Source organism: Eutrigla gurnardus (genome assembly GCF_963514095.1).
Source record: "Eutrigla gurnardus genome assembly, chromosome: 2".
NCBI classification, from domain to species: Eukaryota; Metazoa; Chordata; class Actinopteri; order Perciformes; family Triglidae; genus Eutrigla; species Eutrigla gurnardus.
Window position 1 is genome coordinate 27,840,627 of NC_139916.1, and position 12,642 is coordinate 27,853,268.

Genomic DNA, 12,642 nt, shown 5'->3' on the forward strand with positions numbered 1-12,642 from the left:
CTGTCTGTCTGTCTGTCTGTCTGTCTGTCTGTCTATGACCTAAAGTGGAATCAAGGACACATTTGGATCTCTGATACACTTGAGTTTCTCCTCGCGGTGATCCGACCACATAGAAAATGTTGGATTTGACGGGTGAAAACCTGCGTCTGATGGTTTGACGTCATTTGATCGCTTCATGTTTGGTGTGAACCACTTTCATACAGGCTCACCTTCATTGGTACGTCTGTCTCTTCTGATTGATCTTGTTTCTTTATCATGTTCAGTCGAGTTTGAATGAACTGAGTGATTAGAAGCAGCAGGTTGTGAAAGATAAAGAGAACCATGTTTCTAACAGGAACACAAGGTTCTGCTGACGGGAACCCCTCTGCAGAACTCAGTGGAGGAGCTGTTCAGCCTGTTGAACTTCCTGGAGCCGCTGCAGTTTCCCTCAGAAAGCACCTTCCTGGAGGAGTTTGGAGACCTGAAGACGGATGAACAGGTGTGTTTTCATGTAGCTGCAGATCAGCGTCGCCTGGAAACATCTGAGGAATGTGCTGATCTCATCTCTCTGGCTGCTGTACAGTGAAAAGATGATAAAATAATTCAGATTAACATATGTCAATCTGAATTATTTTATCATCTTTTCTTATAACAAATAATAAGTGAAAAAATATACCATCAATTAAGAAACAGCAATTAGATAGAAGTGAGTCTACTGATGCTACTAGTGGGAGAGTTGTTTTCATTATGAGCTGAAGCAACGGAAAAGGCAATGTTTATTTTTGTTGTTTTATTAACTAACAAAAAACTCAAATGTGGTTATCGTTGCTTTTGTCCTGTCTGTGTGTGTGTTGCTTTGGAACTTTCTGTTGTTACTTGGTTCATGAAACCCTCGTTGTGCAAGCAAAGAGGAGGACAAGTAACCAACCTGTATAATAGTAAGCATATAATGTAACATTAGTGTTCATGATCACGTTGCCTCCTCTACTACAGGTGAAGAAGCTTCAGGCCATTCTGAAGCCGATGATGTTGAGGAGACTGAAGGACGATGTGGAGAAAAACCTGGCGCCCAAAGAGGAGACCATCATAGAGGTGATAACATGGAGCGCTCAGGCTGTTCAGATTCAGCTCCTGTCGTTACGTAACGAAGGGAGTCGTTTGCATAGACCAAACTCCTCTATGATAGGAGATATCTGAGAGGGGGCGTTCATCACCGAGGTGAAGTTCAGTGTGTCCTGCGGTGAGACAGCAGTGAGATATCGGTGTTTCACAATTGTTGTAGCTAACAGCTAGACACGCAGATTGCTCTGTTGTTGGTTGTACAAATCAACATAAGTGCTTATATTCTGTCCCAGCTCCAGAAGAACAGAAGAGACGGTGGTTGCGTTTCATTTTTAATGACAATGAGCCGTCTACGGTTCGTGTTAGCTTGTATGTGTGCTAACCACTTCACATCGGACTGCTTCAGTAACGAGGGTCAGTACAAAGCTGGCTTTGCCTCAACACTGACCCTCGTAAAAGGATCTGTCCCAACCATACGGGACCCAGCAACTTCACCTGAGCCACATAGGCGAGCCATAGCGATACATCCACGTAAACATTGGTGCATGCTACTGCTAGCGTAAGCGGCATCGTCTCCGTCTCTCTCCAAGTAGGCGATGACAGACGGGGCTCATTAGCATTTAAAGGTGCAGACACAGAAACAGCCTGTTCTCAGCAGAGCAAGGTTTAGACAGCTGAGATTCAGGACCACGGATGGGTTTGGGGCAATGCATATTGAATACAGTGTTGTTGGACCTCTGACAGCTGTGTGGAATTGATGAAAAACAGTATAACATGGGAACTTTAATGAAATTGTCAACTATCCCAATGTGAGCTCAGGGGTTGGTGAGAAGGTGCTTGTTTGACGTAGATTAGAAACTGGACCGCGAAACGCCACAAAGTCCTTTCAGCGAGCATGAAACCCACTTGGACTGTTCAGACAGGACGCAGTTAACTCTCTGGTCTATTTTCTCTGCATCCCGCCAGCAAATCTGGCAAGAAAATACACTGATAATCTTCTACAAACAATATAAATGTATGTTATGAAGTATCTCATTCTGATAATAATTATCCATTTCATGCGTTTGACTCTCCTCCGCTCCCTCCCTGCTGTTCTCCTGGAGTTTGAGTTCCCCACCTAAAGCCCTGATTATGCTTCCGCGTAGTGATCACGCAACGGCCACGCAACGGCCACGCAGTTGCTGGGAGACCGTGATGGTTCTGCGTTGGGTTTACGTGTCGAAATGTAATTCAATGCCACACCGGTAAAGGGCGCTATGTTTTTTGTAAAGACTGACCGACCGACCGAGACTCTTGGCGTATATCGTCGTTAGCCTCGTTATAGCGTATTTGTTTACTTTCCGGCTTTAAACATCCACAATTTTTCAGAACTTGTTGTTTTATTTCTTTGTGCAAAAGCGAGAAGGTGCAAACAATAAAACGAGGTGAAAACAATAAAAGTAGCCTATTAAAAGTTTAAATGGCGGTGTTTATGAGTGGAAACCGGATAGCGGTCTCCAGCGGATGTAGTTAGCGGACCAATCACAGCCAATGCCGCTGCGTTGATGTTGCGTTGGTGTTGCGTCGCCTCGACGCGCGTCTAGGATTTTTGGGAGGTGCATGTCGGGCCCTTGCATTGGACGTAAGGGGGGTCCGCAAGGACGTAAGGGGTCCACAAGCCCCCTTGCGTTGTGTCGACGCGGAAGCATAACTCAGCCTTAACACCTCCCACGTGATCAAATCCACTATATTTATTAGAAATAGTGTCACTGTTGTTTGTGTTTTTTAATTCACGTATTTATTCTAAATATTTGTCAGCTGCTTCTAAACAGACAGACGTTATCTCTATAACAGCAGAGGAGCTTGTTGACCGATGCAGAGAAATGCTTTAGGGGCGGGGCTACCATGTGATTGACAGGTCGCTACACTGGCCTTGCTACCGTTGCTGCCATACTATCAACAAAATTAGCTACTAAGATGACTTCAACACTTTAAATTAGGAAGCTAACTTTGTTAGCAGCTTGACACCAGAAACGGACTAATATATATTCACCAGTCTGGATACTAACAGCTGTGTTCCTGCAGGTGGAGCTCACCAACATTCAGAAGAAATATTATCGAGCCATCTTGGAGAAGAACTTCTCCTTCCTGTCCAAAGGAGCCAACCAGCACAACATGCCCAACCTCATTAACACCATGATGGAGCTCCGCAAGTGCTGCAACCACCCCTACCTGATCACAGGTGAGGACACACACACACACACACACACACACACACACATTCATGGGATTGGTTGATTTTACTATCTGAGTCACCGCAGCGCTCGGTTAGCAAGAGAGTCGACCTACTGACTGGGAACGGTTCAAATCCCGTCGGTACCAGCATCCCGGTCAGCTAGGAAACTATGAGGAGAGACCCAGAGTTGCAGTATCGCAGTGGACTCAGTCTCGTGGACTCGGTCTTGTGGACTCGGTCTTGTGGACCGTTTTGTTCTGTGTGAGTGTTAAGCCCCTTTCAGACAGATGATTCCAACGTAATGGCAGAAAGGTGGGTCAAAGGCCATCTAAATGGGGCTTTTAGTCTGACTCACAGTATGTAGAGCTACCACTCATAGCCTGTAGAGGCGCTGGTGGACCAGGAGACTAATGTTAAACACCATCAAAATGAAAATGGGCTACTTGCCAAAGCCTTGGAGTGAAGGTTAGGTATTCCCTCTATACTGGGACAGACGATGAAGGTTAAACTTTATACATTTGACAAAGAGCCGACTCATTCGCTGAGTCGACACGATTCCACCGACTTGTTGAATGAACTTGTTTCAAAGAACGGACTCTTCGGACAGACGATCATCTCTAACTGTGGTTAGATACAATCATTGACCTTGTTCTTCCTCATTACATGGAACATCTGGTTTAATCAGCAGTAAATTATCCATCTATAATGACACAGCACTTTGCAACCTAGTAACGTGTTCAACCAACAGGAAGTCCCAACACAAAGCCAGAAACTGCACACAAAGTGCTACACACAAATATGTTATTTTACAGAGAAATAAAAAAACTCAAGTTCTGTCGTCCTCCCCGTCTTCTACCTCCATCTTCTTTCCTCCTCCCAGGAGCCGAGGAGAAGATTCTGGAGAGCTTCAGGAAGGTCCACAGTCCTGACGCGCTGGACTTCCAGCTGCAGGCCATGATCCAGGCAGCCGGTAAACTGGTGCTGATCGACAAGCTGCTGCCCAAACTCCTGGCCGGGGGACACAAGGTGCTGGTCTTCTCCCAGATGGTCCGCTGTCTGGATATCATGGAGGACTACCTCATACAGAGACGGTGAGGACACGGATGCAAAGACACATTGACTACCATGACTCCAAAGTATCTGACTTCTCTTCCTCTTTTAATGATTAAACTCTACAATCACTTTCAACTGTTGCATACTCATTTATACTGCAGTTGCACTGGACAGTTGAAGTTAAAGTTGTGTTTTTATGTTTGTGTTTTATATTGTAGCATTATATCCTTTACATTGTATTTTACTTTATCATTATTTCCATTATTTCTATATTTTCTTAAATATATTTATGCTATTATAGAAGAGTGGTTGTAATTAAGTTAGGTCATTTTATTTCCAGAAATGTATTTGTAATTTATTTACAATAGTATTTTTGATTGTGATTGACATTATTATTGCGTGTTTTCTCCAGCTACACGTACGAACGCATCGACGGCCGCGTCAGAGGGAACCTGCGGCAGGCGGCTATCGACCGCTTCTGCAAACCGGACTCGGACCGCTTCGTGTTCCTGCTGTGCACCAGAGCTGGAGGTCTGGGGATCAACCTGACAGCTGCAGACACCTGCATCATCTTCGACTCGGACTGGAACCCTCAGAACGACCTGCAGGTGAGCCGAGGGCTGCATCCTATCTCGTCTTATCGTATCTTATCATCTTGTACAAATGTGTATCGTATGCATTTCATGCACTATGCCACATGCATATCTCAATATATATTGCAGGAAAAATACATCAATTTCGGTTTTGTTCCAATATCGTGCAGCCCAATTGATGGTGCTCACACTACAGCTTACACAAACTGTGATGGTTTAAGCACAAACCTGCATCCATCCAATGCTGTTCTTATGTCCGACTGCACTAATTATGCATCATCATAATAATACATCACACTGTTATATTCCGTCTCTCCTCTCAGGCCCAGGCACGCTGCCACAGGATTGGCCAGAGCAAAGCGGTGAAAGTCTACAGACTGATCACCAGGAACTCATATGAGAGGGAAATGTTTGACAAGGCCAGTCTGAAGCTGGGATTGGACAAAGCCGTCCTCCAGGACATCAACCGTAAAGGAAGTCTCAACGGGGTGAGATACTGTTATTGGATGTTGTAGGATAGTTTGGAGATGTTCTCCAGGGATGTGATCAGCTGTGGCCGGGATTATATAATGCAACCCGTTTTCTCTTTGCTGAAGGTGCAGCAGCTTTCTAAGCTGGAGGTGGAGGATTTGTTGAAAAAAGGAGCATACGGAGCCCTGATGGACGAAGAAGACGAGGGCTCCAAGTTCTGTGAGGAAGACATTGATCAGATCCTTCAGAGACGAACTCAGACCATCACCATCCAGACTGAAGGGAAGGGGTCCACCTTCGCCAAGGTAGGAGTCCTGAACCAGAAACAAACCCAGAACAAGAGAGGAGGAGAACCAGGTCTGGAGTCAAGCCGAGACCAGCTGTCTCAGACCTGTTAAACCATTTCCTGATTATGCTGCTTCAAAATAAAATGTTTTCAATAACAAAATAATATAAATATTATGAATAATGTGTATTTGTATATATTTATTATTTTGTTCCAACGTCTTTTTGGAGGAAACACTGAATACTTGGAATATTTTGGCTTGAAGATCAAATATTATATATTAGTGAAAAACGTTCAGCTTCAGTCATCTGTCTGTAGCTGTTAACCATCAAGCCTTTCTCTGTTTTTCTTTCTTAGGCCAGTTTCATCTCATCTGGAAACAGGACGGATATCTCTCTGGACGACCCCAACTTCTGGCAGAAATGGGCCAAGATCGCTGAGGTGGAGATCGACTCCAAGTCTGAGAAGGTACAGAGAGCAGGGGAGGAATGAAGGAAAGGGACAGGAAGTAAGAGAGGAGGTGGTAGAAGAAGAGAGACAAAGAAGAAGAAGAAGAAAGTATGAAGGGAACGAACAAGAAAGAGACAGAGAGAAGGGAACTGAAGGTTAAACAGGAGACAGGCTGAGCAGGAGATGATCTTCCTTCTTGTTGAGGTAAGAAGAAGGTAGAAGGAGTAGAGAAGGAGAACCATGAGAGGAGGAATAGAGATGGAGTACCAGAGGAATGAATGGAGAACAGGAGGATGGACATGAGGATAAAGATATCATTGTCTCCCCCCTCCCATTTACTCCCCTCTCATACTCTGTCTTCTACTCCTCCCCTGTACTTCTCTCTTCTCCTCTGCTCCCTTCCCTCCCATCCAGGAGTCCTTGGTGATCGACACCCCTCGGGTGAGGAAACAGACCCGTCACTACAACTCCTTTGAGGATGACGAGTTGATGGAGTTCTCCGAGCTGGACAGCGACTCGGAGGAGCGTCCGTGTCGGACTCGCCGTCTGGGCGAACGCGCCCGCCGGTACCTCCGTGCCGAGTGCTTCAGGGTCGAAAAGAACCTGCTGATCTTCGGGTGCGTTTCACTACTCGTTCATATCTGCTGCACACGTTCCCTCCTCAGCGTCTCCATAGCAGCGAGCTGTGTGCCGAGACACCTGAAGATTGGACAGTCCAGTAAAAAGTTTCTTGTTGTGAGATATTTATCTTGTTGGTGGTCAACAGTGAACATAATGGAGCAAACGTCACTGTGGTGTGAAGTGAAGATGTATCTGAGCTACATTTTTACTCTCCTCTCCGTTGATTCCTGTGTGTGTCCAGGTGGGGTCGGTGGAAGGACATCATGAACCACGGTCGGTTTAAATGGCACCTGGCAGAGAGAGACATGGAGGTGATCTGTAGGTAAGTAGGGCAAGTCTGTCTGTTTCATTTGACCTGACATAGTCTGTATCCATACAGACATCAGACTTCACTACGACTTTGCTATGTAGCTAGGCCACTAGTTAGTTAGGTAGCTAGTTTGCTACATAGCTAGGCCACTAGTTAGTTAGGTAGCTAGTTTGCTACATAGCTAGGCCACTAGTTAGTTAGGTAGCTAGTTTGCTACGTAGTTAGGCCACTAGTTAGTTAGGTAGCTAGTTTGCTATGTAGCTAGACCGCTAGTTAGTTAGGTAGCTAGTTTGCTATGTAGCTAGACCGCTAGTTAGTTAGGTAGCTAGTTTGCTATGTAGCTAGACCGCTAGTTAGTTAGGTAGCTAGTTTGCTATGTAGCTAGGCCACTAGTTAGTTAGGTAGCTAGTTTGCTACGTAATTAGGCCACTAGTTAGTTAGGTAGCTAGTTTGCTATGTAGCTAGGCCACTAGTTAGTTAGGTAGCTAGTTTGCTATGTAGCTAGGCCACTAGTTAGTTAGATAGCTAGTTTGCTATGTAGCTAGGCCACTAGTTAGTTGGGTAGCTAGTTTGCTATGTAGCTAGACCGCTAGTTAGTTAGGTAGCTAGATATGTTGTCTTTCTCCAAAGTGACAGGCAGTGATCTGGAGGGACCATTAGACCCAGCTCTGCCGTCGTTCACCAGCCTGCAGCCCGGCTTATTATCTGTGACCACAGTGTAGCGTTAATGAATGGTAGAAATAGGAACCTAGCTAACTAGCTGGCTGAGCTAGCTGCCTTGCTAATTCCACTGCTTTAATGTTGCACTTGTTTCCTGTGATCAGAGTGTGGATGAAGCATTAAGTCGTTACATTGTACTCATTCCGTCTGTGTCTCTCTGCTTCATAACATTTCTACTCCAATGAGAGTCGTTACTAGAAAACCTAGTGACGTGAGTCGGTTTACGGTACAAATAGATATGACCGCCACTCTGCTACGTTGACTTGAATGTCTCCCATTTTATCTCTGTGTCCTCGACACACTCGGCCATCGTTGAATGAGACGTGTGAACAAGGTGTTTTTCTTGCAGGGCTCTGCTGGTTTACTGCCTGAGACACTACAAAGGTGACGACAAAATCAAGAGCTTCATCTGGGATCTGATCACACCTACCAAAGAGGGTCAGGACCAGGCGCTGCTCAATCACTCTGGTGAGCATTTCACTCTTATCATGCACTATAATGTTAGCCTCCAATTCTCTCCTTCAGTTAGAGTTGAGAGCGTACTCCACAGATTCACCATTTTACTCATGACGGTTTCAAGACCGATGCAGCAGAACCAGGGATTTGTCTCTTTTTATTCCACTCATCCACATGCCCAAATTAGGCACAACACAATTATAACTATAACTTAATTTCATGAAATATAGTTATACATAATCCACGGTTAGTAATGGTTCACCATGACGGGGAGGTTATTTCTCTGTCCCAGGGTTATCGGCTCCGGTTCCTCGGGGTCGGAAGGGGAAGAAGCTGAAGAATCAGCTGAATGTTCCTGAGGTGAAGAACGCCGACTGGCTGGTCCACTGTAACCCGGAGGTGGTGCTGCAGGACGAGAGCTACAAGAAACACCTCAAACAACACTGCAACAAGTCCGTTTACACATTTACATTTCATTAACGGTTACAATAAAAAGCAGACGTGCTATGTGAATACATTCAGTACACCTTCAGTAGTTAGCATAGCATGGAAGTGTTTCGTTGTAATGTTGGTTCCACAGGTTTTAATGTAAAATCTCCCCCCAGCTCTCCTGGTAACGAGTATCACCAGTACACAACGTTATAGCAACAACACTGGTCAGAGTTTGCTGATGCTACACTATGATTGGCCATAGTGTCAATTACCATTGTTAAATTCAGAACAGCAGCTGCGAGACACACTGCAACACCTCAGCTCCCATGAGAAAGTAATCTATTACTGTCATGCCTTTGACACCACATTAAGCCCCCTCTCTCTGTCCTCAGGGTGCTGCTAAGGGTGCGGATGTTGTACTACCTGAAGGTGGAGGTTCTGGGTGAAGCTGCCAATCAGGCCGTGGAGGGGATACCATCCAGGTACGGAGCAGCTAATGGATCAGATGGTTGTTGATAAACTGTCCTGGCGTGTTGACGTGATGCTTTATTGGATGCTTTTGTCCTCCTGTATGTTTAATGTAGCAGTGAACAGAACAAAGCGATCGGACGCTCAGTAAAGGTGTCATGTGACAGTGCGACTGAGTGTTTTCTTTCAGGCTGTTCTGAAACTGACTGACTGATTGTTTGTTTACGTGTTGGTCTGTTTGTGTTGACAGTAAACTGGAGGTGTCCCTACCCGACATCGACTACATAGAGATACCAGCGACATGGTGGGATGCAGACGCTGACAAGTGTCTCCTCATAGGAGTCCACAAACACGGTGAGGGCCGCTGGAGGACCACGATATCCGTCTACCGGATAGTTGGCTTCATTTGATCTAAAGAAGATTCAGTCATTGTTGCTTGTTGTGTTGTTGTGTGTGTGTGTGTGTGTGTGTGTGTGTGTGTGTTAGGGGTGCAGAAAATAATCGATTCAAAGATGCATCGAGGTGCTTAATGGGACGATTCTGAATCGATGCAGTAACGTCACATAATCGATTTTTATTGCGTTTCCCGTTTCTGCTGGACAATAAAGTTGTAAAGTTCAAGTTGCATTGTGGGTGAAGGACGGACAAGCGAGCCAACACCGTAAAGCCACCAGTAGCGGTAGACGATGCGCGATTAAAAAAAAAATCCACACAATTTAAAAGCGGATATCTGGGAACATTTCGCATTTCATGAAGTTGCTGGGACGCGACGACAACTGGACAAGACCCATGCTATTTGTAAAACTTGCCACGCTAAAATCAAATACTTCGGTAACACCACTAATATGAGGAACCACGTTAGCCGATGGAACGATGAGCTAATGTTAGCTTCTGGTCACAACGGAGAGAAAACTACTGAACCAGCACAGCCAAACATCGACGAGTCCGTGAGAAATTTGCCATCCAAGTCCGAGCGAGCCCAGAGGATAACTCGGTGTGTAGGAGCTTATAGCGAAGGACTTACGGCTTTATAGCGTCGTCATTAACGTGAATGAGGAATTCAAATTAAAACACGTTGGTAGGCTTGGCCTATAATTCTATTTTTCTTTACAACTTAATGTAACAAAACATGTGAAATTTGTTAACATCTGAATTTAAAAGCAGCTTTCTAAATAAAGAGTTCATATTTATCTGACTGTTTGTTTTAATTGATGAAAAAGCCATGTGTGGTAATATAGAAAATTGAGGATGAAATGCATCGAGATGCATCAAGAAGATGCATCGTAGAATCGAATCGAATCGCATCGTAGACTGGTGAATCGTAATCGAATCGAATCGTGGGGGCAGTGAAGATGCACACCTCTAGTGTGTGTGTGTGTGTGTGTGTTTCTGATGTTTACTGCTGGTAAATGTTTTAATTATTGTGTGTGTGTGTGTTGCCTGTGTGTTAATGCGTTGTGTGTTTCATTCACCAGGCTACGAGCGGTACAACGCCATGAGGGCGGATCCAGAGATGTGTTTCCTGGAGAGAGTTGGGATGCCAGATGTGACAGCGCTGACTGCTGAACAAGGAGGAGGGGAGGGAGTCGTTGACATGACTGACAGGTAGAGGACACACACACATTATGTATAAACACCTTCATTGTAAACGTGTTTGACTTTAGCTCCTCTACATCTTCTGGGTATTTTCTTTTGGTAAGATTATTTTTATTCTGCCAGGCATAGTTAAGTTGAATTAATTTAAAAGGGCAGATTGGGCTCCTTGTGTTCCTAAATCACTAAACAGCAACATACCAGAATCCATCATTTCCTTGTGTTCTCAGCAAAGACGCAATTCCCATCCGTCCTTTCTTTACCGGCACCGCAACCCAGCTTTGGTTCTGCTAAGTCCCGCCCCTTTATTTCAGAAGAACATATGTAGTCAACAGTAAAAGACAAATATTTTTATGAATGATACCAAATTTTAATTTTGTCAAATTAAAAGATGATTATAACACAGACTACATGCATTCAGCTCCCAGCTCTGAGTGAGTATTCACTCTGTCCAGCTGGTCGTCTTTATTACACATAGAGATGAGACAGGGACAAACATGTCCTCAGACAAGGAGCCACCTCCTCCTCCAGCGTCTCTAGTAGCACCCACAGCAGCAGATGCCAACACTGGTGTGAACAACACGTCCATCCCCTGATGCGTTTCCTCTCCGCCTACACACCTGCTCTACACACAGTAGAAACACAACCGTCGGGTGTCCTTAGAAACCAGATCAATGGTTCACACAGACGACAGGCTGACACACGGCTGCAGGTGTATTCCCCAACAGTCTCAGATTTGTGCTGCAGCCTTCCACTGAACTGCTAAAGGTTTATGGTCATTTTCTGCTACTTTCACTCTACTGACGAGTCTTTCATGAAGAAGTTCTGAAGGAATAATAGAAGAAGAGCGAGGCGTAGTGAGGGAAACCTATTTTCTGGCTGACATCAGAGCTGTGTAGATGTTTGAACACAAAGCTTTGATCCTCTTCCTGAAGGTAATTGAAGATGTCGTTCTCTTTATTACCTGTTCAACCTGAAGCTGCTTCCAGCTGAGCAGAGCAATTGTGAGCCACGAAGATCTCCTGGTATCATCATGTTAACTCAGTGGGTGTCTAACAGGAAAGGAAAACGCTACCAGGTCGGATTTGTTTGTCAGTCAAGCAGATCAGAGGATGATAAATCATAGGATCCCCCTGCATAAAAATACTTTTTAAATCAGGCTATTTTCACTTCTCTACCATGATGGTGGTCTAGGGAGCTTTTTCAAGTCACTTGTGATGATATTTCCAATTATAGACATAACGAAAATTCTCCATGATCAACCTTTTGATCGTGATCTGAGATAAAATCCTCGCGTCCCTACTCTACAGGAGCCCAGAACGGACCAACAGAACTGGCTATAGAAAGGACCATTCACTTTTTTTCCTCTTTTCTTGCCATTAAATATCTGGAAAAATGAGGAGATAATAATAAAATCATATCCCATCTTGCAATGAGACAGTCTCTTGTGAAGCATTAATGTTCTACCTGAATTTGGTTGTGCATCCCTTTTTAATATTTTTACAAAGCATGAACACACCTTTCACATGTTTCTGTGTTCATCATACTAATTAAAAACAGGAAGCAGCGTTGGTTTCTTGCCGAGCTTCTTCCTTATTGGTTTGACACCTTTGCTCTTCCTCCACACCGTTCTGTTTTCTTTACATCGATGGATCGGCGTCGCTGCATCGGAGCAGCTCAGTCGCGTAGTTTTCTCCGACAGGTTTGCTTTAGGTTTGTGGTCAGTCGTACGCAGCGCTGCTCAACACTTATTAAAGCTGTTTTTCTGTCCTGTCTTTTGTCAGCGTGTGCAAACCTGAGGAAGCGAAGGATGAAGCTGAAGGCAAAGCTGATGGAGGGGAGGATCGAGACGAGAGCAGCAAGGTTTCAAAAGATTTCTCTTTAAGTCTGATTCTGTTGACTCCTGCAATGTGACTTTGCATATCGCAACGTC

At 44.8% G+C, this 12,642-nt stretch overlaps 1 protein-coding gene across 6 annotated transcripts in view; it reads left to right on the forward strand.

The window, feature by feature from the left end:
• chd6 (chromodomain helicase DNA binding protein 6) overlaps positions 1-12,642 on the forward strand; it is a 98,681-nt gene that overhangs the window by 64,950 nt on the left and 21,089 nt on the right. For all 6 annotated transcript variants that reach the window (XM_084025123.1, XM_084025124.1, XM_084025125.1 and 3 more), the window contains exons 15-30: positions 335-478; positions 973-1,071; positions 3,106-3,262; positions 4,137-4,347; positions 4,722-4,917; positions 5,226-5,390; positions 5,499-5,678; positions 6,017-6,127; positions 6,524-6,726; positions 6,972-7,052; positions 8,110-8,228; positions 8,509-8,668; positions 9,041-9,130; positions 9,367-9,470; positions 10,592-10,721; positions 12,494-12,572. In XM_084025123.1, coding sequence (XP_083881249.1) covers positions 335-478; positions 973-1,071; positions 3,106-3,262; positions 4,137-4,347; positions 4,722-4,917; positions 5,226-5,390; positions 5,499-5,678; positions 6,017-6,127; positions 6,524-6,726; positions 6,972-7,052; positions 8,110-8,228; positions 8,509-8,668; positions 9,041-9,130; positions 9,367-9,470; positions 10,592-10,721; positions 12,494-12,572 — 2,229 coding nt within the window. The remainder of the gene's footprint in view (positions 1-334; positions 479-972; positions 1,072-3,105; positions 3,263-4,136; positions 4,348-4,721; positions 4,918-5,225; positions 5,391-5,498; positions 5,679-6,016; positions 6,128-6,523; positions 6,727-6,971; positions 7,053-8,109; positions 8,229-8,508; positions 8,669-9,040; positions 9,131-9,366; positions 9,471-10,591; positions 10,722-12,493; positions 12,573-12,642) is intronic.